The 27,394-nt window shown below is 45.5% G+C and overlaps 1 protein-coding gene across 6 annotated transcripts; it reads left to right on the forward strand.

Annotated features, from left to right (window-relative positions):
* LOC117656753 (discoidin domain-containing receptor 2-like) lies at positions 1-26,309 on the forward strand. 6 transcript variants are annotated; one of them, XM_060684645.2, is made up of 17 exons: positions 1-422; positions 5,074-5,219; positions 6,632-6,734; positions 7,429-7,657; positions 8,775-8,922; positions 10,324-10,429; positions 10,979-11,165; positions 11,356-11,602; positions 12,442-12,546; positions 12,688-12,848; positions 12,961-13,156; positions 18,256-18,500; positions 18,677-18,798; positions 19,785-19,982; positions 20,936-21,170; positions 22,059-22,208; positions 22,614-26,309. In XM_060684645.2, the coding sequence occupies exons 2-17, from the start codon at positions 5,153-5,155 to the stop codon at positions 22,761-22,763; spliced, it is 2,649 nt and encodes an 882-aa protein (XP_060540628.2). In that variant the 5' UTR covers positions 1-422; positions 5,074-5,152; the 3' UTR covers positions 22,764-26,309. The 6 variants fall into 6 exon arrangements, with proteins under 6 accessions (XP_060540628.2, XP_060540629.2, XP_087735854.1 ...); XM_060684646.2 differs by having other exon boundaries at positions 17-422; positions 8,740-8,922; XM_087879728.1 differs by having other exon boundaries at positions 91-422; positions 7,429-7,653.
* The last annotated feature ends 1,085 nt before the right edge of the window (positions 26,310-27,394 follow it).

Raw genomic sequence — 27,394 nt, forward strand, 5'->3', positions numbered from 1 at the left:
GAACAACTGTGGGAGCAGCTTGAAGTAGGAGGGGATGAGAGAGAGGAAGGAGGAGGAGGGGAGAGCGCCGAAGGCTTTGCACACCGACACACACCAACACACCAACAGACACACACACATCTGCTCTTTTCCGTAGCCTCCGTCAGGGGGTTGCCATAGAAACCGGAGTGACATAGAAGAGGAAAGAGAAGAAGGAGAAGGAGAAGAGGGAGAAGAGCCTCCTGGGCCCGTGGCGGAGGGACGAAGCAGTCAGGAGCAGCCTCCTCTCCCTCGGCAACCACTTTCAGCACCCCTGGCAAAGTTGCTGGGCCCGAGAAGGGATGGTGGGAAAGGGAGCCCGGCTGGATCCGTGGAGCTCAAGCGCCTAGGCTCTCTCACCCCACCATGGCGGGGGTGGCAGGACGGATAAGGCAGCCAGGGAGGTAAGGCCTGTTGTGCGGGGGGTGTGAGCTTCCCTCCTCTCTTTCTTTCTTTCTTTCTTTCTTTCTTTCTTTCTTTCTTTCTTTCTTTCTTTTTTCTTTCTTTCTTTCTCTTTCTTTCTTTCTTTCTCTCTCTCTCTCTTGCGCGCTTTCTTCCTCTTTTTCTTTTTTTCTTTCTTTTTCTCTTACTTTCTTTCTTTCCTTCCTTCCTTACTTCTTTCTCTTCTTTCTCTTCCTTCCTACCTTCCTTCCTCTTTCTTTCTTTTTCTTTCTTTCTTTCTCTTCCTTCCTTCCTTTTTCTTTCTTTCCTTCCTTCTTTTTCTGCCTTCCTTCCTTCCTATCTTCCTTCCTCTTTCTTTCTTTCTTTCCTTTCTTCCTTGTCTTCCTTCCTTCCTTCTTTCCTCTTTCTTTCTTTCTTTCTTCCTTCCTTTCTCTCTCTCTCCCTTTCTCTTCTTCCTTCCTTCTTCCTTCTTCCTTTTCTTTTTTTCTCTCTCTCCCTCCTACCCTCCTTCCCTCCCTCCCTCTTTTTCTGTCTTGTTTTCCTTCTTTTTCTCATATTCCTTCTTCTTCCTCCTTCCTCCCTCCTCCCTCCCTCCCTCCTTCTCTTCTCTTCTCTTCTCTTCTCTTCTCTTCTCTTCTCTTCTCTTCTCTTCCCTCCTCTCCTCTTTCTCTTCACTCTCCAACTCCCTAACAGACTTTTTCCTTGGCTTTGTCGAATTCAGCAACTCACTCCTCTTCCGGGGACTTGAGGCCTGCCCACCCTTCCCTCCAAAGGGAAAGGAAGGCAAAGCTAGAAAGGGGGAATTTGGAAACCATGTTTTTGACATCTTTGCCCTGGGGCATCGTAGGGGAAGGCAGAGGGCATGGCCCAGGGTAGCTGGAAGGGTACACAGCTGCCTTTCTTTTGCTTCTGGCTTAGAGGAAGGAAGAGGGACTGCTTTTCTCTTGGCTCAGTTCGATCCTGGAAGAGGGACGGAGTATCTGTTTCGTTTTGTTTTTTTAAATTTTGAAAGACCAAAGAGTGCCCTTCCTTCAGCAGTAGGCAGAGTTGCCTGACAATTCATAGAGAGATACCCTGTTTCCCCGAAAATAAGACATCCCCTGATAATAAGCCCATTTGCGTTTTTGAGCACATGCGCTAAAATAAGCCTCCCCCCAAAAATAAGCCCTCCCTGAAAATATTTAAATGCAGAGCAGGAAATCAGGTAAGACGGCAAGAGGAGCCCCATCTTGCTTCATGCGCCCCCAAAATAATAAGACCTCCCCAAAAATAAGGCCAAGTGCTTATTTTGGGGTTTAAAAAGAAATATAAGACAGGGTCTTATTTTCGGGGAAACGCGGTAGAGAGATGGAAAGACGGAGAGACAGAGAGATAGGTAGGCAGAATGGATAGAAGTGATACATGCATGGATGGTTGAATGGATAGACAGACGGACGGACGGACAGACAGACAGATAGATTCTCACATATACGAGAGAATGAGAGCAGAGCGCAATACCCCATGAAATTGAAAAAGGCTGAAAACTCACAAGAAAGAGAAAGAACAGCATCAACTTTCCCCAATTACATGATCCCACCCACGCATAGATCCTGTAGATAGGGCTACAGCTCCCTTGTGGCCTTCTAAGCTAAGGGCAATCACAACCCCACACATCTGTGTGTCATAGGCCACGGGAGGCTGCGGCTGTGTTACGTTTGGCTGAAATGCGCAGGTTTTGTGAGACTATTGCACCATTCGGTGAAGGCTCACAAGGGTTGAGAAACTAATGCCCGGTTCATGAGGCCCAGATAAAGTTGTCATCATCATCATCATCATCATCATCATCATCATCATCATCACACACCCCATTTTATCTTCTTGATCCAGGTGTGGGGTCATCCAAGATCACAAGATGAGACTGCTTTCACAATTGTAGGCATGGAAGGGGAAAGCATATCTCCCTATATAGCAGTGACGGCATAACCTTTTCGGCACCAGGTGCCGAAAAGGGAGCGCGCGTGTGTGCGACTGGGCCGCAACCCGGAAGAGGAGCTTCCCAGGGTGCATGTGCACGCCTGAAAATGAACTTCCGGTTTCAGCTACTGAACTTCCGGTTTCAGCGAGGTACTCTTCTGGGTTTCCGGCATGCATCAGTGGTGGGTTGCCCCTGGTTCAGACCGGTTCGCTGGTGGGAGGCTCTGCACTGACCCGGGCGTCATCACAGTTGATCTACGCATGTGCAGAAGCGCGCGGGAACGATGCGAACCGGTAGTGAAGGTAAGTAGAACCCACCCCTGGCGTGCATGTGCGCGCGACAATCAGCTGGTCGGCACGCAAGCTCACGCAGGAAAACAGAAGACCAGCTGTTGCAGTTTCCAGTACTGCTGCATGCAAAAAGGCTAGCTGATCGTCCTCGGAAGAGGAACGGGTGATGCCGTGCGTGCCAGGTGACATGGCTCCATGTGCTATTTCGGGCACGCGTGCTATAGGTTCGCCATCACAGCTAAATAGAGTGCAGCTATAGTGTAGAAGAGCGACAAAGATGATTAGGGAACTGAAAGCTAAAACATACGAGGAACGGTTGCAGGAATTGGGTATGTCCAGTTTAATGAAAAGAAGGACTAGGAGGGACATGATAGCAGTCTTCCAATATCTCAGGGGCTGCCCCAAAGAAGAGGGAGTCAAGCTATTCTCCAAAGCACCGGAGGGCAGGACAAGAAGCAACGGGTGGATGGAAACTAATCAAGAAAAGAAGCAATCTAGAACTAAGGAGGAATTTCCTGACGGTGAGAACAACACAACCAGTGGAACAAAAGTTGCCTTCAGAAGTTGTGAATTCTCCAACACTGGAGGATTTAAGAAAGGATTTGGACAACCTTTTGTCTTGGAGGTCTCCTGCTTGAGGAGGTTGGACTAGAAGACCTCCAAGGCCCCTTCCAACTCTGTCATTCTTCTAAGGCAGAGCCAGCTGAAAGCTCCTCGTTGGGAGAAGCTGATATTTTAGAAGAAAGAAGGAAAGTAAGAAGGAAGGAAGGAAGGAAGGAAGGAAGGAAGGAAGGAAGGAAGGAAGAAAGAAAGAAAGAAAGAAAGAAAGAAAGAAAGAAGGAAGGAAGGAAGGAAGGAAGGAAGGAAGGAAGGAAAGAAAGAAAGAAAGAAAGAAAGAAAGAAAGAAAGAAAGAAAGAAAGAAAGAAAGAAAGAAAGAAAGAAGCAGGGGAAATCCAAGGGGAAAGGGACCGCAAGCCTCCAAGCTCTTTCCTCAAAGATGGGGCGCAGAGAAGCGCACATGGGCATGGATCTCGTTAGAGTCCACAAAGGCCTGAAGAGGGAAGCAGAAGGCAGGCAGATGGTGGGATGCTGCTTCCTTCCAGAGATACTTCTCCGAGTAGGACTTGAGCCGGGAGGGAGGGAGGCGCGATGCGTGTGCAAAACAGGCGAAGGGAACGTGGCACACGCGGGGCAGATCAGAGCTGGAAACCTGTGCCAGGGAGAGGAGAAGGTGAGAAGAACAGGTGGGCCTTCTCTCCCCTTGCTAAGGAAGGGGGTTGAGATTGTCTCCGGCTCAGAGCACTTGTGATTTTGTGTGTGTGTGTGTGTGTGTGTGTGACCTTGGCCAAATCCTCCTACCTCGCCTTCTGCTATCATCCCCGTTCTTCTGTAATATGATTTTTTAAAAATATACAGTTCCCGCAGCTGTTAGCAATTAGCGGCAAAAACCGCCCTGGGCCCCCCGTGCAAAGGAGAATTTTAACGCTTTTTTTTTTTCCCTGCTTGGCTATCAGAAAGCTGGAGAGGAAATTGGACTCTTTGCTTGCACCTTGCAAGCTCGGTTGGGACGGAAGTTTGGAGCAAGGTCTCTGCACGCCCAGGAGACGGCCCAAGCAAAAGGAATTCCATTGTGTTTCGAAGCAACGAGGGGGAAGGACGTGGAAAGTTAATTTCCTTCAGGATATGATTTGCAGGAGGCTTTATGGCTTTCCTTCTTCCTTCTCTCTGATCAAAGAAAGCGTTGTTGTTGTTAGTTGTGAAGTTGTGTCCGACCCATCGAAACCCCATGGACCACGTTCCTCCAGGCCTTCCTGTCCGCTACCATCCTCTGGAGTCCATTTAAGCTCACGCCGACTGCTTCAGTGACTGTAAAAAAAATTACTTCCTGGTTAAAACCAGGAAATAATGACATCCGGGCGGCGATCGCTACCGGATCGCCGAACCACAGGGAAAAATCGCTACCGGATCAAGTGATCTGGTCCGATCCGGGAGCATTTCACCCCTGCTTTATACCCATTTGAACTGCCTATGAGTCCCTTCGCGCCCTCAAGAGACCTAAGTCCAGCCCATTGTGAATTCCTTATCTCCCGCCAACTTGCTTTGACTGTTAGTAGTTCAGATTTATGTAGCGACCCTAAGCTTACAATAAATCTTTATACCCATTTGAACTGCCTATGAGTCCCTTCGCGTCCTCAAGAGACCTAAGTCCAGCCTACTGTGAATTCCTTATCTCCCGCCAACTTGCTTTGACTGTTAGTAGTTCAGATTCATGTAGTGACCCTAAGCTTACAATAAATCTTTATACCCATTTGAATTGCCTGGCTCTCCTGATTCTCCTGGCGCTTGACAGCTGATCTAGAACCTGACCATCTAGTTCTAATCAAGTTCTTCCTTCTCTGTTCCCTCAGAATCATGAATGGAAGTGACTGAGGACCCCGTCAAACTGACCAACGGAAGGTACCCATTCCAAGGTTACCTTCACTAAGGATGTTCTGCTTATCTCTTCTGCTCTTGGCTGGATTTTCAACAAGTTCGGGGTCTGAAGTCAATCCAGGTATGAACCTCATAACTAAATGGAAACATCCCTTGCTTCCCCAGCCTTAAATATCTCCCGTTCCATTTCTGCCCAGTCCATCGGTAACACAGCCATATCTTTTATGGACCGTTATTTCAAGCCGCCATTTCTGCTATGTTGATGATGCAAGCCTAAAAGGCACTGGTCCCATAAATTTAAGAAGCGTAGAAGAGACACCAGAATTCGGGGATTAATACCCAGCCAATCGTCATGTGTGTTTATTGAATCCGATTTCTTGTCTCCAGATGGGAATAGATAAATATTTTTTCCCTTCCTTCTGGTCAGGGGATGTAAATATAGAAAAAGAACAACGAAAGCCATACTTCGTTGTCCATTAAAAGCCAAGGTAGAAAATAGCTCCTTATTCAAAGTCAGTGATGGCTAACCTTTTTGCCGTCGCATACCAAAAGTGGGGGGACCATGGGGGTTGCATGTGCGGGTGCCCACACCCATAATTCAATGCGCCTCTACCCCCTGCTCCCCTTGCTTTTGGCACGCGATGGCACAGTGGGTCCGGTAGGCCTGTTTTTCGCCCTCCCCAGGCTCCAGAGGCTTTCTTGGCGCCTGGGGAGGGCAAAAACAGCCTTCCCCACCTCCCTGGAGGCCCTCCAGAGGCCAGAAACGGCCCATTTCCCAACTTCCAGTGGGACTGGAAGGCCTGAAATTCAGCTGGCTGGTGCACGCATGCACGCTGGAGCTAAGCTTGGGCAACATTCGCGCACCCACAGATATGGCTCCACGTGCCACCTGTGGCACACATGCCATTGGTTCACCATTACGGTTCTAAGCTATCTTTGAATTCTTTAGTTCTTTCTAATTAATTTCACAAGAGATGTTATTTCTTAGTAGGTAATCCAGGAGCGTCAATTTCACCAAAGCTTATCCGGTCAGTTTCAAATACCAATTCTGGATTTATCTTCCTCTGCTTTTCTAGATAATGCATATTGTCCCCAAATAGCCTCCTGCTTCTTGCCAAGACAGGATTACATATTGATATATTGTACTTGGCAAGAACCCCAAAACTGGAATGACCTGAAATAGCATTAAAAGAACGTGTGAGAACTTGTGTTATCTAAGGCAGTCCTCATGTGATAAGACGGGATTAGCATATGGCTTGACAGAATATCCGACTGCCGTTGTGAGTTCAATCCTGTAGGGCAATATGTTTTCACAACACTGTAGTCCTTAAGTACATTTTTATTTACAAATAGCATGTTTTGTTAGCGTTAGGGGTGAATAACACACTTGAATGATGTAACTCCCACATTAATAGACTTAGTGACTGTTCCCCCCAAAATTACTTATGATCGTTTTTCACAGATGAAGGAGGTCTTCGCCTTTTTTTTTTCACTTCAAACCTTGTGCCCTTCACCCCTTCTCCCCTTTCCCAGCAATATGCCGGTATCCTTTGGGGATGTATGAAGGGACCATCCGAGACGAGGACATTACTGCTTCGAGCCAGTGGTACGATTCAACTGGACCAAAATATGCCCGGTGCGTGGAATTCCTTCCAAAGTTGGTCTTGGTATAAATACAGGGGTGCTATTCAGCAGGTTCTGGCGAACCTGTAGCGGAAATTTTGAGTAGTTCGGAGAACCGGCAAATACCACGTCTGGCTGGCTCAGAGTGGGGTGGGAATGGGGATTTTGCAATATCCTTCCCCCAGGATTGGGGAGGGAATGGGGATTTTGAAATATCCTTCCCCCAGGAGTGGGGAGGGAATGGAGATTTTGCAGTATCCTTTACATTACAACAGGGGTGGGCAACTGTGGCCCTTTTACAACCTGTGGACTTCAACTCCCAGAATTCCTGGCTCAGCAATTCTGGGAGTTGGAGTCCACAGGTTGTAAAAGGGCCACAGTTGCCCACCCCTGCATTACAATATATAATGGCAATTATGAAGCTAGTTTTTGCTCCACAGGGTTCCTCATTCAAGTTATCCCAAAGATGCTTTTCCAGAAGGCACCTGGACTTTCTTGTTGTTGTTATTTTTAATCTTTGAAAACATTTCACTTCTCATCCAAGAAACTTCTTCAGTTCTGAAGAAAAACCAAGGAAGTCCAATTGACCTTCGGAAAAGCATCTTTGAGACAACTGGACGATGGAGAATCTCCATCGTCATTCAAGTTTCTAAAGTGGTCTTTTGAGTTATGGGTTCTCCCTCTCCTTCTGCCCCACGCGTGTTCAGATTGCTCAGAGAAGAGGGCGACGGCGCGTGGTGTCCGGCGGGACTCTTGCAACCGGAAGACGTGCAGTTCCTTCAGATTGACCTTCACAAACTCTACTTCATCACCCTGGTGGGGACACAAGGGCGCCACGCCCGGGCCACCGGGAAGGAGTTCGCCCGGGCTTATCGGATCAATTACAGCCGTAACGGCGAACGCTGGCTCTCTTGGAAAGACCGTCAGAACAGGCAGGTAAGTGAGAGATGAAACAGCTGCTAAGAAATTGAGCCCTGAAGATACGGCTTACCGAAAGCTGTTAGACCTCATTTTCAAAAAAACAAAATAAGAGGGTGTGTGTATGGAATACATCTTAATTTATTACTCAGCCAGATGAGTTCCAAACTTACTTACCTCCTGCCAGGGATAATATTCACTTACTTTCCCTACCGGTTCGCAAATGTGAGCACACCTGCCCTGTCTACGCATGGACCCGGCCTTCCACACATGTGCTTTGCTGCCATATGCCCCTTCAGCGCATGCTCCCAGCCTCAAAAATGTGCCTAAATAGGTTGGCATAGAGCCGGGGTCAGCTGCCGCCTGTGATTTCCGCAACCGGTTCGAGCGAACTGGTCCGAACCGGATGAATACCTCCTCTGCCTCCCTGCCCACAAATCCTTTGCTGCTTTCCTTTAACGTTATTCTCTACAGTTTGTAAAGGACCAGCTCTTGGTGCAGCAGACCTAGTAGCTGTTATGAATGTCCGTTGCATAGGCAGTCAGGAAAACAGAAGCAAGAATAACTTAATAGATTTGAGGGAAGCGAATGAGTAAAAGCTCTTGCGGCTACTGGTCTGAGCTACAGTGTGGTTTGCTTCATTTTAAAAGCCTGTTTTAAGCGTTTCTAAGCCTATTTATGGGATGCGGGGGCTCAGGGGCTAAGACGCTGAGCTTGTCGATCGAAAGGTCGGCAGTTCGGCGGTTCGAATCCCTGGTCCCGCGTAACGGGGTGAGCTCCCGTTCCTTGTCCCAGCTTCTGCCAACCTAGCAGTTCGAAAGCACGGGGGAAAAAAATGCAAATAGAAAAAATAGGGACCACCTTTGGTGAGAAGGGAACAGCGTTCCGTGCGCCTTTGGCGTTGAGTCATGCCGGCCACATGACCCCGGAGACGTCTTCGGACATTTATGATCAAGTTCTCAGGTGGCCCAGTCTTTGCTTGAGATCTTCGCAGTTGCTTTCTCCAACCTTCCCAGATGTTTCCAGCTAGGCTGCCCCAACCAGGTAGACTCAAAGCTACCCACATGGGCTTCTCCTTCTCAAGACTCACAATTCTCCAGGTCCAGTGCCTCTAAGATGGCCAAATCCCTTCCAGGTGATCCAAGGCAACACAGACACCTACGAGGTTGTGTTGAAAGATCTTCGCCCACCTATCATCGCTCGCTACATCCGTGTGATCCCAGTGACGGAGCAGCCCATGACTGTCTGCATGAGAGTAGAACTCTACGGTTGTGTCTGGTCTGGTAAGGACTTACATGTTGACGGAGAGTCTCAATCATCCAGGTCCTGGTTGTCCCAAAGGTGCTTTTCCAAAAAGGCAACAGGACTTTCTTGCCCCCCTCCCCCGTTCAGGACTGAAGTAGCTTCTTGGATGAGCAATTCCAAGAAGGTTCCATACCAATGGTGAAATCCAATTTTTTTACTACCAGTTCTGTGGGCATGGCTTGGTGGGCGTGGTGTGGCTTGGTGGGAGTGGCAGGGGAAGGATACTGCAAAATCCCCATTCCTACCCCACTCCTGGGGGAAGGATACTGCAAAATCTCCATTCCCACCCCACTCTGGGGCCAGGCAGAGGTGGTATTTTTCGGTTCTCCGAACTACTCAAAATTTCCGCTACCGGTTCTCCAGAACCTGTGAGAACCTGCTGGATTTCACCCCTGGTGCCAACGGACATCTTCTTTGATGTCTACCTACTCATGGTCCATCCGTTGGATTACAAACATTCTTTTAATTTAGGAAAGTTTGAACTAGCATCGTCTCAATTTTCAAGAAGGCACCTGGGACTTCTTCCTACAGCCTTTGTGATTGGTTCTTCCGTCAGGAGCTATCTAGGCCCATGATGGCAAATCTATGGCATGGCATGTGTAGCCATATCGGTGGGCACGCGAGCTCAGCTCCAGCATGGATGCACGTGCCAGCCAGCTGGTTTTAGGGCCTTCTGGGCCCACCAGAAGTAGGGAAACAGGCTGTTTCCTGCCTCCAGAGGGCCTCCGGGGAGTGGGGGGAGGCCGTTTCGCCCTCCCCAGGCTCCTCCTGGGGAGGACAAAAAACAGGCCTACCGGGCCCACCAGTCCATCAAGTGCCAAAAGCGGGGGGAGCACGGGGAAATTGCGTGCGCATGCGCGGCAGCGGGGCGCATAGAATTATGGGTGTGGGCACCCCCGCGCGCAACCCCCACTTTTGGCACGCGATGGCCAAAAGGTTGGCCATCACTGATCTAGGCCATTCCTACATGGTACCATTTTGTGAGAGCGCCCACTACAACCTCCCAAGATTCCCAAATCTTATCAGTTGCGCCAACAAAAAAGTTGCTTTCCACCATTCTAAAAGAGATTGGCTTGGCGGTGGAAGAGATAATGGCCATCGGATTCTCCATTATGCTATAGGCCGGTAGATAGTAAGGTGCCATTTCTCAATGGAAGTTAGCAGACCTCAACGGGTTCTGTAAATTCTGCTGCTCTACCACGGTTGACCCTTCAGTCTAAGATGTAGACTGAAAAGCCGTCAACTTCCATAGATGTTTGAACGTCTCAGATGAGATTCTGGGGTGGGCTCAGAAGAGAATGGAAGGAAAGGAAAGAGGAATGCTGGTAAGACACGTAAGTGATCGGATTCTTCTGATGCTCAACCATCTCCTTTCCTAGATGGCTTGGAGTCCTACAGCATGCCCGAAGGAGAAACCATAATGGACCCTGGCAATCCTATCATTTATCTAAATGACTCGATCTACGACGGTCACCAGGAACGAAAGTAAGAAGGAGCAGCATCTCCCTTGCCTCAGAATAGAATAACAGAGTTGGAAGGGACCTTGGAGTTCTTCTAGTCCAACCCCCTGCCCAGGCAGGAAACCCTACACCACTTCAGACAAATGGTTATCCAACATTTTCTTTAAAATTTCCAGTGTTGGAGCATTCACAACTTCTGGAGGCAAGTTGTTCCACTGATTAATTGTTCTCACTGTTGGGAAATTTCTCCTTAGTTCTAGATTGGATCTCTCCTTGATTTGTATCCACCCATTGCTTCTTGTCCTGCCCTCAAGTGCTTTGGAGAAGAGGTTGGCTGCCCTCTTCTTTGTGGCATCCCTAGATCTGAATGGGGGACTGAAAATCAACGGGACTGAATTCCACAAGTGAATTAATGTTGATTATCTAGTTCTGAGCCCATAGCTACCTTTTGACTAGAATATAAATGACTATCATGAGAGGAAATTGGACAAAACCATAAAGTCCCACGTAGTTTATCTATCGCCTAGATAGCATCTCCAAAAATTCTTCTGACTGGGAAATGCTCTCGTCTCAGGCTCCTCTACGGTGGGCTGGGCCAGCTTACGGACGGTGTTCTGGGACTGGATGATTTCACCAAGAGCCACCAATACCGTGTATGGCCAGGCTACGATTACATCGGTTGGAGGAACGACAGCTTCCGGAACGGCGCCGTGGAGATGGAGTTCCAGTTTGACCACCAGAGGAATTTCACCTCCATGAAGGTAGAACCTTCTCCTGGTGAAAGATCTTTGATGCCTGCCTTTCTGCAAAGCCAGGTTGACTAAGCGGCCTTCCCAGGTTTACGTTTATCCCGTCAATATTTCAGAGGGATGTGCCACTTCCTGCAACGGAAAGCCAGCACGGTTATCTGATGGCTGCCATTTTTCTTTCCCTGCCACTGCCCAATTGCAGGTCCATTGCAACAACATGTTTTCCAAAGGAGTGAAGATCTTCGAGAGGGTGGAATGTTTCTTCAAACCACAGCGGATCGCCGAGTGGGACCCGCAACCTGTGGGTTTGGATACCGTTTTGGATGACAAGAATCCCAGCGCGCGATTTGTGACCGTTCCCTTGAACCACCATATTGGCAAAGCCATTCTTTGCCGTTTCTACTTCGCCGATACCTGGATGATGATCAGCGAGGTCTCTTTTCAATCACGTGAGAACCCAAGGGTCCTTGATTTGCAGGGTGGCAGGGTGACCCAGCGGTTAAGAGGCTGGGATTGTTGGCTGGAAAGCCGGCAGCCCAGGTTCGAGACCCGAGCACCACACGATGGGGTGAGTTCCCGTTCCTTGCTCCAGCTCCTGCCAGCCTAGCAGTTCGAAAGCATGTAAATGTGAGTAGATAAATCGGTACCACTTCGGTGGGATAATAATTAGATTAATTATTATCTATTTTATTCTACTGTTCCTCCCTGGAGCTCAGACCCTCCATGCACCCAGATTTTCCAAGCCTTTCCCTCCACAAAGCATGTAGTGACTGTTTTATATACCTTGTTTCCCCGAAAATAAGACATCCCCTGATAATAAGCCCAATCGGGCTTTTGAGCGCATGCACTAAAATGAGCCTCCCCCTGAAAATAAGCCCTCCCCAAAAATATTTAAACGCAGAGCTGGAAAACAGGTGAGATGGCAAGAGGAGCTCCATCTTGCTCCATGCGCCCCAAAATAATAAGACCTCTCCGAAAATAAGGCCAAGCACTTATTTCGGGGTTCAAAAAAAATGTAAGACAGGGTCTTATTTTCGGGAAAACACGGGTATATGTATAAGAAATGTTGTACAGTGACCAGAGTAATCTCTTGTGAGATGGGTGGATATATATATATATGATGGATGGATGGATGGATGGATGGATATGGAAAGAGAGAGAGAGAGGAGACATGGAGGGAGGGAGAGAAGGAGCAAGTGAGAGAGAGAGAGAGAGAGAGAGAAAGAAAAATATACAGACTCCTCAGTCTAGAATTGAGATAATGCCTTTCTCCCTTTCAATTCTTTAGTCAATATGGATGCTCCTGATCCAATTCTGGTTACTTCTGCATGGAGTCCCACCACAGAGTCATATCCATCATCAGAGCGACCAAATGCTACACAGGGGACTTTGGGTAAGAAGCCAGAGAGACAAATGATTTAGATCTCCTCTGAGGAGAGGGAGTGGTAGATGGGGGGGGAAACCTCCAGAGCTATTTTTAACCCTTTCCTACTAGATCGATTTGGACTGATCAACCGTGTAACATTCTTTGCAGGGTACACCGTCCTAGCTTCCATCAGTCCCAGGGTCGAGCAGAAGGCAGAGGACTCCAACTCTTCCAGTCTGATCGGCTGTCTTGTGGCCATCATTCTCCTCCTTTTGGTGGTTATCATCGCCATCCTGTGGAGACAGTACGCTCAGAAGCGTCTGGAGACGGTACCATGCACCCTCTCGTTGAGCTACCTAGAACTTTCTCAAGCTTCGGAGAAAGAACAATTCCCACTGTGGTTGGCTGTTGTTCACAAGATCTCTCAAATGATCTCCATAGGCTCCCCGTCGAATCCTGGAAGAAGATGCCACGGTGCGTCTCTCCTTCTACAGCTCCAGAATTGTCAATGGCCAGACACAGATCCACCAGACCAACCCCACCTACGAGAGAGTCTTCCCCTTGGACCTGGAATATCACCAGCCTCTCACCCTCCTCCAGAAATTGCCAGAGTTATCTCAAAGCGCCGAAGACTCGGGTAGGGAAAGCTTCTACTCTGGGTTGAGTTCCAACAACACATTCCCCATGAGTTGAGGTTTAAGTGAAGAGTGTGTCCATGACTTGGGTGATGATTGTGGGTTCCAGAGCATGGTTCGACTTGCTTTGGCCACTTGGCATCCTTCCCAAGAGTGGACTAAGAGCAGATGGGATGAGGGAAACACTCACTCCCTGCAAGATCTTGCTCTAATTGAAAGCTGCACGTGGAGAACGGTTTTTCTTACAAGCTTTTCCTTTGAGTAATTTGCACAGGGCGAGGCCACAGTCACCACTAATGAATAGGTCTGGAGAGGGTAATGGATGGGGATCCCTCTTTCCCTCACTTCCTTCTCTCCTGCTCCTCCTTTCTTTTTCTTCTTTTCCATTCATTGCGGCTTTTCTTTTCGGACTCTCTCCTTTCTTTCTTTCTTTCTTTCTTTCTTTCTTTCTTTCTTTCTTTCTTTCTTTCTTTCTTTCTTTCTTTCTTTCTTTCTTTCTTTCCTGCCTTCCAAGCTGCCCGGTTTCTCTTCAGTTAGTTGGTGACCAGATCAATTTGCAACCCGGGTGATCGGATGAGCTTGTTCTCTGGGTTTTTGCAGTGGAGTAAATCTTTTTTTTTTTTATTGAAAAGGTTTTCAAATACAAATTTTTCCCCCTTTTCCCCCCCCCTCCCCCCCCTCCCTAACCCCCCCTCCCCACCCTTCCCCCCCTGTGACTTCTTCGTAACAAAAAAAAACCCTAATTCATAACAGATTACTTACTCCCTCCTCAAAATACTGACCTTTACTTACTAAAAGTATTATAAATCCCCCTTTATCCATACATTTCAGAAAAGAAGAAGAGAAAAAAACAAAAAAAAACAAACACATTATACTATAACTATTATAAAATAACTTCTAATTTAGCATAATAGTGTTTTATATCTATACATTATTGCAACAATTCAAAACCACCTTCCACTTTAAAACTATACGATAAGTCCTACTTTAATAACATTTCAAAGCGGGCTCCCCATAAAATCTAATTTAACATTTATTCCACTCTATCCATTTCCTCCACTCCCCTAAATGTATCACTTAAAAATCCCTTTTCTTAAACTAATCAGTCTGTAGCTAGCTTATTCACCCACTGTCTTACAAATTTACCATACACAACAGTTCTTGATATCTTTAATTCACTGCCCACACTACTTAAAAATATATATATATATATATTCCATTATATCTAAATAAAAAAAGAAAAGACAATAACTTTAAATTTATAGTCCATATAATATCTTCTTGAAGTCTTTCCACTGGATTGTTAAAACCAACATCCATAATAGGGTAACATAGCTTGCTGATGCAACAGTTTATTCAAGATCTCCAATCATATCTGCCCCCATCAGTAGTAAACATCTTCTTATATATATAAAAGTAAAAACAACCACCCGAGTGACATTATAATTATATTCCATATAATAATAATTGTGGGTTTCATCAGGATTATTAATTTCCATCATCGTATTGGGTAACAACCCGATCTTCTGCATGTCCCAATGTGATTCTCTTGCCTTATAATTCAAGATAATTATAATATATTTATCAACACAAAAAGAAGTTTCAAAATAGATAATTCAAAACCATCAATTTGAGGCTCTTTCCATGTCCCAAAATTACGGCAATGCAGAGATCTGCCACTATCCTCAGGATGATATTGACCAATATGTCGCCTCCTCTATGTTTTCACATAATCATTCATATTTTAAAATCACTGGCTTCACTGTTGCTTGGGTTAGAAATTTCTATTTTTGTACAACCTATTTCTTTTTTTGTTTTCTTTTTGTGGGTTTGACTTCCATCCTAATTTTTTGTGTCTCGCGTTTCTTTTTTATCCCTTGTATATCCTCTAATTGGTTTCCATGCTTGTCCTTGCCTTGATAAGTCATCACATTAAAATCAGATGGCACTTCTCTCAAATTTGTAGATAATCCAGCTGGGGTATCCGATAAATCCAAAGGCAATTTATCTGGTACAGTCTCTGTCTTTAGCTCCAGCTCCTTCTGCTTATCCTGTATTATATCTGAAGACGTTAAATTCATTTTCAACCTATTTTGATAAAATTCTTCCGCTCTTTCAACAGTATTTAACTGGTATCTTTCTCCTTGATATCTCAATATAATACCAACTGGGACGTCCCACCGGAATTGAATATTTCTCCTTTTTAACTCAGACACCAGAAAGCCAAATTTCTTCCTTTCCATTAATATCTTAGGTGGGAGTTCCTTGTAAATCCAAATCTTTCTTCCATACAATTGCAAATTAGAATTGAAGGAATTTTGCACAATTTTATTCCTAATTTCTTTATCTGAAAAATAGATTACCACATCTCTAGGCAATTGCCTTTGCTTGGCAGTCCAGGAGTTTATTCGATAAGCTCTGTCAATCCTACAAAACACTTCCTCAGGTTGAATCTTTAAAATCCCAGCTAGAAATTCAGAAGATATTTTCCTTAAGTCATCTCTGTTATTTTCCTGCAAACCTCTAAGTCTTATTGCATATTCTGTGAAATTATATTGTATCTTTAGAACCTCTTTTTCAATCCTCTGTTGCAGATTTTCTACATTACCAGACTTTTGGTCAGCATCCATTTTAAATTTTTCTTCTGAACTATAATCCTGAATATTTAACAAATCATTTTCAATTTTTTGAATTCTATTGTCCAATTTATCTTGAATTTCATCCATTTTTGACTCTAGTAAATTAGTATTTGTATCCAACCGAATCATGAATTCTGACACTTTTAAAATTTTTTGCTGCAAAAAGTCAAACTTGGATTTCACCAATTCCTTAGTTTCCTGCTTAAATTTTTCAAGTTGCTGATTCACAATCTCATCCCTTCTTTCAATCTCCTCTAAGAGAAATTCTATTATATTAAAATCAGGTTTCTGGGACTGAAGAGTTAAAACTTGTTCCTTTAAATTCTTAGTGGGGGAATCCCCCCCACCTATTTGTTTGTCTGACTTCACAAGCCTCAGTGCCATGTTTCCGCCTAAGCAGGCTTTGTTAGAAGAAAAAAAAAAAAAAAAACAAGACAAAAGACTTCCAGCCAGCAACAATCAGGCCTCCAGGGGAAAAAGAGAAAAACAAAAACAGGAGCGGAGTTTTGTCTACAAATGTAACCAGTGGTATTTATTCCGCTACATTGTAATAATAAAAAACGGAAGAACTTTCCCTCGCAAACTCTTCTCCAGCCGCGGCAGACGCCATTTAAAAAAAAAACTTTTTTCCTCTTTCTCTTCCTCTATTCTCTTAAGTAATTTTTAAAAGATAAGTAAAATACTTGCGCTTCAGTATTACAGGTCCAGCTCACATTTTCTTTGAGTAATCTGTCAAATTCGCAGGCTTGCTTTTGACGCCTGGCTCTGCATTAGCAGAGGTCTCCCAAAGCCCGGAGCAGCGGCTGGGGATATGGGGCATCTCATCCGCTCCATCCCAAAAGTAAAAGAAAAACTTTTGGGACTCTGCAGAGAGTTCTACCCACCCCTGCCGGCTCTATCTCCGTTTCCTCATGGGAACGGAGTTTTTTCGAGCCGCCGTTCCGTTGTGAAGGCGGCTCTGACAGGCAGTGGAAGCTGACGATCCCAAAGGAACGTCTGGCGGCGGCCAGCAGCAAACAGGAAGTCGCAGTGGAGTAAATCTTGATAGATCTTTTTTTTTGTTTGTTTGCTTCTTTGTTTCCTCAAAGATAGACCAAAACCATGAAATCAACCTCTCAGGAAGACTGGAATTACCTTTATTGACATGGGCTGTAATAACAGAATCTTGAAATTTCCATTAAACACGTTTTAGCCCCTTTTCCTTGACCGGGGTTGGCAACTTTAAACCCTCAAAGAGCCACAAATGCCCTAACCAGAAGCCCCCCCTCCATTCAATTCTGGAGCCGACCGGAAGTCTGGTTCCTTCACCATAGAGACTCCTCCTAGCACGGCATCCTTTTTCCTCTGCTGACTGGATGTCCGGTTCCCCCACCATAGAGACTCCTCCTAGCATGGCATCCTTTTTCCTCTGCCGACTGGAAGTCCGGTTCCCCCCCACACCATAGAGTCTCCTCCTAGCATGGTGTCCTTTTTCCTCTGGGGACCGGATGTGCGGTTCCCCCACCATAGAGTCTCCTCCTAGCACAGCATCCTTTTTCCTCTACTTATCCTAACCGAAAGCCCTATCAATTGTGGAGCCGACTGGCGACAGGGAGCCGCAGCAGAGGGATGAAAGAGCCACATGTGGCTCCAGAGCCGCAGGTTGCTGACCCGTGTCCTAGACAATGGAGTTTGCAAATCTCTGTCAGTCATCTTCCTTGATACATAAGAAGTTCTATGTTCTGTGCCAGTTTATTCCCAACTAAAGGAAAGGGAAAGGCTTTATTAACATTTGTCGATTGTTGATAAAAGCCTACTCTGAATGGCCAGGAAGGCTTACTGGGAGATAGGTCTGCAGTCAAAACATCTAAATAAGATCATTTGATAGCAGACTCAGAAAGTTTCATCTTTCATGTGTACAGAAAGTTTAAGACTTTCTTTTTTAATATTTGTTTTATTTATACAACATTCAGTTTTCATCAAACAGTGTGTGGTCTGGGTACAGTTATTTTTAAACAATCATAATGCACATATTTATTGTAGGATTCATCACTGTAATATTGATAACATAATAATATAAGAATATAATAACAATATTACTTAACATCATTCTTTAACAACTCTCCACTTTGGCGTTTCCTTCTTTTATATCTCCTCCTTTTTAACTTCTATTGTCTAGCCATGGATAAAATACGTCCCATATCAAAAAGTATTCAGCTTCTTCTTTATCCTTAATAGTACGCGTTAATCTATCCATTTCTGCGCATTCTAGTATTTTCTTAATTATATCCTCCTCAGATGGGATCTCATCATTTTTCCATTGTTGCGCATATATTAACTAGAAAAGTTTGAGACTTTCAAAAAGGAAGTATCAGATAGGAAGTGCCTTCAGTGTTCTTCAGAAATGAGCATCCCAAATATGTTGTTTGAAATTCTGAACATGATGTTGGTCCAAACCAATTTTGTCTCCCTTGGTCTTTCAGCCTGCAGTGGTGATTATGCGGAGCCCGACCTCACCAAGTGCACCCCTCACCAGGGATTCCAGAATAACGTTCCCCATTACGCCGAGACGGACATCGTCAACTTGCAAGGGGTGACAGGAAACAATACATACGCCGTGCCAGCCATCACCGTTGACTCGTTGACCAAGAAGGACATCTCCATCGCTGAGTTTCCCCGGCACCAGCTGCAGCTCAAGGAGAAGTTGGGAGAAGGACAATTTGGGGAGGTGAGTACATTGAGAAGGGCAAAGCGGGGAAGTGAGTTGATCATATTTCCCAGTCAGAGATCAAGGAAGGTAGGACACTTCATTGGTAGGTCCACCATTCGGTTAGGTTGAAGTCTGCAGATATTTTGTAGCTTTGCCTAATTGTTGGGTTGCCTAATCGTGGGTTGGCCCTTCAGGTCCACCTTTGTGAAGCTGTCGGTCTTCCGGAATTCTTGGGCCGTGCTTCTCCAGAAAGTTCTAGCCGGGCAATTTTGGTGGCTGTGAAAATGTTGAGAGCTGATGTCACCAAGACAGCCAGGTAAGCTTCAGTGACAGCATCAGTAAAGTTCTCAAAGATCTGATGAGATCTCATTTCAGTCTTTTGTGCGTTGTTGTCTATCATCCTACGGTATGGACATGTAGAGATGGCCCTACGTCATAAGTGGGGAGATTCTGGTTAGTTGTCCAACTTCCCTTACAGTTGGACAGAGAAACCAACAACCCCCAGGTGTGACAGCTCCTCCTCCCTGGAGTCCAGATAGCCCTCTGTTGTGATTGCATTAATTGTGATAGTTTAATTAGATTAATTAATTACTTGCATGAGATCCCAAAGCATGCGGCATCAATCTGTTCTGACCTAGGCTTCCCAAGAGCATGAAGCAGACGCCTTGTCCCGACAAAAATCCCTTTTTATTAAGTTACTGTGAATTCTTCTCATTCACATCCAGCAAAGTCTTTCAAGGGTGAATTAACAGTCACAGACCTTATCTGTCTTGGAGAACTGCCAGGCCGATATCTTCAAAACTTGGCAAGGAATCTCGGAGAGTCATGAACCAATTAATCGAACTAATTGTCTCCTGCAAACTCCACTCCCTTTTCGCTCCTCTTTTATTCCCTCTGGGAGGGGTCATTCATTGTCCACCTGTGGCTTTACTCCTGAGTCGACCCTTGTTCTTTAGCTGTTCCCTTCGTCTGGCAACTCTCACACTGGGAACAGGCTCCAGCTGTTCGTCTGCCTCACTGATGTCTGACTCCGAAGGCAGCTGATAACTGTCAGACGGCCCTGGCCCCCTCTCTGCCTCTGACGCAGAGCCCTCATCAGAGCCTTCCCCAGATTCCAGGACCTCCCCAACCTCCTCACTGTCCGAATCTGCTGCCAGCTCTGCTCTGTAGACAACAATACAATCCTTGACCCTTGATCAGAAATATGGTCCTTCCCCCATAAAGTTGGAACAACGATGATGTCTATCGGCTTTTCTACACAGAACGTTCGGCCTTCTATCCTTCTTCTTTGACCCTTCCTAGGAACGATTTCCTAAAAGAGATCAAGATCATGTCCCGGCTGAATGACCCGAACATCATCCGGTTGTTGGGTGTGTGCGTGAAGGACGATCCTCTTTGCATGATCACCGAATACATGGAAAACGGGGACCTTCACCAGTTCCTCCTGCAAAGACGGAGTCGAAGCACTTTCACACATTCCAGCAACGTTCCTTGTGTCAGGTGACGGAAGGGAAGGGAAAGAGTTGGCCCAAACTAGAACTGAGAACAATAAAGGTGGGATAAAACTAAATAAGTAAATGAGTGAATAGGCATTAAAATGCATGCTCTATATATCAGCGATGGCGAACCTTTTGGAGACTGAGTGGCCCTCCCCCCAAACGGCAACTCAAAACCCACTTATTTATCGCAAAGGGCCAACACGGCAATTTAACCTGAATGATGAGGTTTTACTACCTAAAATAACGATAAACAATGCAGAGTTCAGCTAATTGTTCTGAGAAAAACGTGATAAATACCCTTTTATGCCCGTTCATTTCCCCCCCTGCTTTTGAAATATTACGTTTTAGCGACAATAAAAAAGAAAAACTTTTGTAATATCATTTCTCTCTTTCCCTCCCTCCTCTCTCTTTCCCTCCCCACTCTCTCTGTTTCTTTCTCTCTCTTTCCCTCCCCCTCTCTCTGTTTCTCTCTCTCTCTTTCCCTCCCTCTCTCTCTTTCCCTCCCTCTCCCTTTTTCCTTCCCTCTCTCTTTCCCTCCCTCCCTCTCTTTCTCTCATTCTTTCTCTCTCTTTCCCTCCCACTTTCTCTGTTTCTCTCTCTCTTTCCCTCCCTCTCTCTCTTTCTCTCTCTTTCTCTCCCTCTCCCTTTTTCCTTCCCTCTCTCTTTCCCTCCCTCCCTCTCTCTTTCTCTCTCTCTCTCTCTCTCTTTCCCTCCCTGCCTCTCTCTTTCCCTCCCTCTCTCTCCCCCTACTTTCAGTGGGCTCAGAAGGCCTGAAAACCAGTTGGCTGGCATGCACATCTGTGCCAGAGCTGAGCTCACATGCTTATCGATATAGCTACGTGTGCCACCCATCCCATAGCTTCGCCATCATGGATCTATAGCATTAATGACAGACGTCAGCGAGACCTCCGAGATTCCTTGCTTGATTCTTTGTGTTGGCTCTTCTTTCCTCAGCAATCTCCATCTCTTGCTCATGGCAACTCAGATTGCTTCCGGCATGAAATACTTGGCGTCCCTCAACTTCGTCCACCGGGATTTGGCCACACGCAATTGCTTGGTTGGAAATAACTACACCATCAAGATTGCCGATTTTGGCATGAGCAGGAATCTGTACAGTGGCGATTATTACCGGATACAGGGTAGGGCTGTGTTACCGATCCGCTGGATGGCCTGGGAGAGCATTCTGTTGGTAAGAAGATGGAATCATAGGCCAACTAAAATTGTGTTCTTCTCCTTTTCCTTTCTTTCTTTTCTTCATCAGTCATTATCAACTCATTTCAATCTCCTTCTCTACCTTCTTCTTCTTCTTCTCCTTCTCCTTCTTCTCCTTCTCCTTCTCCTCATCCTTCTCCTCCTCACTTTTCTTCTCAATCATCTCCATCAATCATCATCATCCGCCTGTCTCTATCTCCTTCTCCTCCTCCTTCCCCTCCTCCTCCTCCTCATCTTTCTCATTCTTTTCCTTCTCCTTCTTGCTTTTCCTTTTCCATCAGACATAATCATCCTGCCTCCATCTTCTTATCTTCCTTTCTCCTTCTCCTCCTCTCTCCTTCTCCTTTCTTTTCCTCCTCCTCCTCCTCCATCATCATCTACAACAACCATCTCCTCCTTCTCCTTCCTTTCTCCTTCTTCATCATTATCATCGTCTCTTCTTCTACTCCCCTTTCTACCAAAATTGTGGATACCTTTTGGGAAAAGTGTATTTTTGAGGTTTGATGGCTAATAACACCACTTTTATTTTGGAGTTTCAAGATAATCCTATTCCACTGCTGGAATGGCCTGGGAATATATAAAATTGGAAACTATGTAAATGCGAGTGTTACCGATACTGGAATGTTGTAAAAAGTGGAAATGACATGCAAAGGTTGAAATATGCTTGATAAAAAAAGAATTAAGAAAAAAAAAAATCTTAGCAAAAATCACATTGGATTAGATGCCTGAAATCCAGCTACTTGGAGAACATTCAGGGTGGTGAAGATTAAGAAAGGACCTCCTAGCAGCTCCTCAAACAGGAACGGACGTGATCCTGAACTGGTAGAGAACCTTCAGTCACCAGCGACTGTTTTCATTTCTTTAGGGAAAGTTCACCACCGCCAGTGATGTGTGGGCCTTTGGTGTGACGTTGTGGGAGATGTACACCTTATGCAAAGAGCAGCCGTACAGTTGGCTGTCTGACGAACAGGTGATTGAGAATACGGGGGAATTCTTCCGAGATCAAGGCCGACAGGTAGGATACCTCAAATCAATTAATTATGTTGGGTCTTCTTCAGAGGTGGATTTCAGCAGGTTCTGACCAGTTCTGGAGAACCGGTAGCGGAAAGGTTGAGTAGTTCGGAGAACCGGTAAATACCACCTCTGACTGGCCCCGTCCCCCATCTATTCTCTGCCTCCCGAGTCCCAGATGATTGGGAGAAATGGGGATTTTGCAGTAATCTTCCCCTGGAGTGGGGAGGGAATGGGGATTTTGCAGTATCCTTCCCCCAGGAGTGGGGAGGGAATGGGGATTTTGCAATATCCTTCCCCTGGAGTGGGAAGGGAATGGAGATTGTACAGTATCTATATGAAAAGAAAAATGGACGTTGAATAATTCCAAAATCCCTCTGTGACATCCTTCTGCTCTTCTGGTCTACAGGCTTACTTGTCCCAGCCGCCTCTATGTTCAAATCCTGTGTTTTCCTTGATGATGAAATGCTGGAGCCGGGATATCAAAGATCGTCCCACCTTTGAAGCAATCCATCTGTTTCTCATCGAACAGATGGATGGAAGTATCGGACCTATATGAGAACGTGAGACTGTTGAAAGACCACTGCAGTTGGGCCAAAGGTTCTCAAGAGTCTGTTTGACTCCCTCTTTCCTGTGGACAAGACCAGGTGAAGTCAGACGACCCACCAGAGTAACCGTTGAAGGTGTTCTTCTTGAGATTTCTTCAAGAGGTGGCATGACGGGGCCTCTTTGTCATGTGGCTGGTGGTCATCCTGAGAAGAAGCATGGCCCCAAGTGGAGGTGGCCACATCACCTTGGCGAGAAGGATCCATGTTCTGTATTGCCCTCTCCGTGGGGGCATCTTGGAAGCTGCTGCTTTTCTCAGCCACGATTCAGAGTTCCAGAGGGCTGAGAAACTTAACATCTCATGGAATATTTTTGCCTTCTTTCCTTGAAATATGGAGAAGATCTTTCGCCTCTGCTTTGTCCCTCCTTCTTTAGCTCTCAGCAGAATTCGCTGTCTCCAGAATGGGAGAGAAATTATGTTCCACCTCTTTGGAAGAGTCAGCTTCTTGGATATCTGCCCACCTTCCCTGAAAACTATGTTTGGTGCATCCTGTGGGACCTCAAGCTCCTGTTTTCTGTCGGACCACCGACTACTATCCTTTTCTATCTTTCAATCAAATTTGGGGAGCCGATGGATACTTGTGACTGCCCATTCACCAAAAGGAGAGACCTGTGAAGTTTCCCACACTGGATTTAACTACTTTTGTGAAGAGCAAAACCAAAATGAATGTCAAGATTGATAGGAAGGCCTTCTAGATCTCAACAAATGGAAAGGATTTACTTTGGGGGGCGTGGGGGGGTGGGATGGCATTATCGTAGGAAGGCTTACCCGACACTGTGATTAATATCAAGATGAAATGGATCTTTGGCAGCCCGAAAGGACTGATATTCAAATCGTGCTATATTGAAAGTTGTGAAGATGCCAAAGAAGTCATCGAGCTCACCTTTAGAACATCTCAATTTCATTTTTCACCCAGCCTTCCTTTCTCTTCTTTATTTTCAATCCCTTAAACACCCGTTGCTTTAATTTCTAGGTTTTAAAACAGTTTAAAAAAATTAGCCAACTGGGTTTCTAGCCCATCGGGATTTAAGCTTGAAAATTTGGAGTTTTGTGGGCGGGAAAAAAACTTGAGAAACACTCGGAGAAGACAGATTTGACCGAAGAAAAAGAAAACCATTGACGCCCTGAATATTTCCCTCCGCGTCCCCCTGAGAAAGGCTCCAAATTTGTAGAAAAATCACACTTGGCCCAATTTGGGAGTAAGAGGTCTATCTTGCAAACTGCCAACTTTTCAACCAGCCCATGATTTCAAATTAATGTGTAGGAAGTTTGATCATCGTTACAACCTTGTTTATTTTTTTTATTTTTTTTTGTATGGTGCTTAAGGTTATTGTTAATTTGCACAAAACAATATCTGAGCAAATCTAGGGCAAAAAGCAGTTTGGTAAATAATTCCATTTTCCCATGCCAGGAGAATTCATTGCTGGAGACATATCAAAAGTTTTATTTTTGAAAAGGCAACTGGACTGATTTTCGAGGAAGAGGACGACAATTTTTTTAAATAGGAGAACTTTTGTAAACATTCTCTTCCAGAATTACAATTTTTCAGTTTCGGGGAAATGACCCTTTGAACAGTTCAACCCGTCAACCCTTTTTATCCTAGCTGATCCGGAAAAAGGTAAACATATTTGGAAACCACCTGGTGTACTTTGAATGAGACAAACTACCTGTGAAACAAGGAGCAAACTTGACTGAAAAGGTTTTTATTGAAGCGCTAAGCCAGGTGCCTTATTCAAATCATTAGGTTCTTGTTCTCTCTCTCTTTTTTTTAAATTAATATCAAGGAAATGCAAATTAGTTTGGGGAACTTGATAATAAAGAAGACTTTATCTTCTGCCTTAATACCACGGAGATGCAAATTAGCTTGAGGAACTTGATACCGGGGAAGAAGGAACAGTTGGGTCTCTCTTCTGTAGACCCAACTGCCTGGTCTTATCGGTCCCATGCACCCCACTTTCCTGAAGACTACCTCAAATGGTAGACATGGCCAGCAGATATCATAGACTGGCATCTGTCAGTGAAAGAAGTAACACAGCAACTTCCTCCCTACACAATAGAAGGAGCATCTCCATGGCATCAGTTGTGTTGACCAACAGCTAATCTTGCTGTATTTTGCTGAGGATACATCTCCGTGATTGGAAAGAGATGGATCTCAGAAACTGTGGCATTTACGGAGACGACGTCTCCTTCGGGAGGGTGGTGTTGATGGCAACACCAAATTGTATGGTATATTCAGGGAGCCGGGAATTTGGAGATAACTGGAATTCAGAGAATGGAGAAAGGGATGTCTCATAGGGAAGGCCAAGCTGGTTGAGAATTTCAGGTGGGCTCAATGAATCCAATCATTGATAGCTTCAAGCTATCCATGGAACCTGGGTCATCAGAACACAATTGTAGGGTTCTCCTGACAAGCTCTGTCTGAATGAACCCTCAACCCATCTGTCCAAACTCATGCATTGGCCATCAGAGTTGGTTCCAGCAGGAAAGGAGAGCTTCCTTCTCCAGATACTGCTGCAGAAGAAGAAGTCCCAGTTTTCCTCACCGTCGTTGCTCTCACAAGGGCAGCTGAGGATTGTAATTTAGAACATCTGGAAGGAGACTTGGTGTACACCCAATGTTTAAGAGGGGGGCCTCTGCATGGCCTTTGACCTTGGTGCATTAAATATCTGGAATGGTCTACAGATCATTCCAAGAACTGTCCTATGCATGGGATATTTTCCTTCCCATCGCCCCTCACAAGCATCTTGGTCTCGTTACCTTTTGGCTACAATAACCCATGCTCCCATAACTCCAGAAAAACTGATCTGGCTTTTCACCTTTTCCTTGATAGTTAGCAAACATTCCCCAGCATGCTTTCGGAGCGAAATCGAGTCAATATTTGCTAACTCTTTGTTCCTGTGTCTTCAAAAGCAGACGAAGGCAAGAAAGAGTGTCCTAACTACACGTTTTGCTGCATGGCATTGATTTTTTTTAAAAAAATATATATACAAAAGACACAAAATAAAAATTATTTTTAAAAAATAATAATGATGATAATTAGCTGCTTCTAAAACCTTTCCGGTGCATCTCTTTGCAACAATCAAGCCATCCACACGCCTAACTAAAAGCAATAATGATGCCTCCCCCACTTTCTCCTTTGACTATTTCCTCTTCCTTTTGAGTTTACTTGAAGTTTGAAACTGTGGATGAATAACCACTTTTGTCGCAAAGCACATAGGATTCCCTGAAAAAAATAGAAACTTCCACCCCCCTTCCCTTCCTTTTCTATTCTAGTTTTGCTAAACCTCCGGGGGTTTGTTTAAATCTATTTCGGCTCTTCGGCCCTGTATATTTTGTATTTAGAAACGGCATTCAGATGTGTACATAGTATAATATATGAATTTAAGCAGGAATTCCTCTGTAATCACACTGTTGCTTTAAGGGGACACTGTCCTATATTTGGATGACCATTTTTATACATTGACGAATGACAAATAAAAGTCTGTTGGGTTTTTCTCAGCCTGCCTGTGGCTTCTATCTTTTTTTTTTTGTCGTTTTTGCACGCAGTTCCTTTAGCTACATTAGCTTGGCTATCGCTCACTGATAAATCCATTTTTCACGAGGATACATACATACTGTACATACATGCCTATACAGTACATACCAGTGGTGAATTTCAAAAATTTTTTACTACCGGTTCTGTGGGCGTGGCTTGGTGGGTGTGGCATGGCTTGGTGGGCGTGGCAGGGAAAGGATACTGCAAAATCTCCATTCCCTCCCCACTCCAGGGGGAAGGATACTGCAAAATCCCCATTCTCTCCCCACTCCAGGGGGAAGGATACTGCAAAATCCCCATTCCCTCCCCACTCCAGGGGGAAGGATACTGCAAAATCCCCATTCCCACCCCACTCCAGGGGAAGGATACTACAAAATCTCCATTCCCTCCCCACGCCAGGGGAAGGATACTGCAAAATCTCCATTCCCACCCCACTCCAGGGGAAGGATATTGCAAAATCCCCATTCCCTCCCCACTCCAGGGGAAGGATACTACAAAATCTCCATTCCCTCCCCACTCCAGGGAAAGGATACTGCAAAATCCCCATTCCCTCTCCACTCCAGGGGAAGGATACTACAAAATCTCCATTCCCTCCCCACGCCAGGGGAAGGATACTGCAAAATCTCCATTCCCACCCCACTCCAGGGGAAGGATATTGCAAAATCTCCATTCCCTCCCCACTCCAGGGGAAGGATACTACAAAATCCCCATTCCCACCCCACTCCAGGCGAAGGATACTGCAAAATCCCCATTCCCTCCCCACTCTAGGGGAAGGATACTGCAAAATCCCCATTCCCTCCCGATCAGCTCAGCAATCCAGGGCTGGAAAGGACCTCCGAGATCATCTAGTCCAGCCCCTTGCTCCCTGGCAAAATGGAACTGCTAAATTGGCGCCGCGGCCCGCCTGCCCAGTCACATGACAACCTGGCCACACCCACAGAACTGGTAGAAAAAAAATTTGAATTCCTCCACTGCATGCATACGCACAATTTTTCATTAGAATGATTTTGGGGCATAGCAGGGAGAATTGCACTGACTGTCCAACAGG

The sequence above is a fragment of the Pantherophis guttatus genome, chromosome 16 (assembly GCF_059756535.1).
Source record: "Pantherophis guttatus breed Tessera chromosome 16, ASM5975653v1, whole genome shotgun sequence".
NCBI classification, from domain to species: Eukaryota; Metazoa; Chordata; class Lepidosauria; order Squamata; family Colubridae; genus Pantherophis; species Pantherophis guttatus.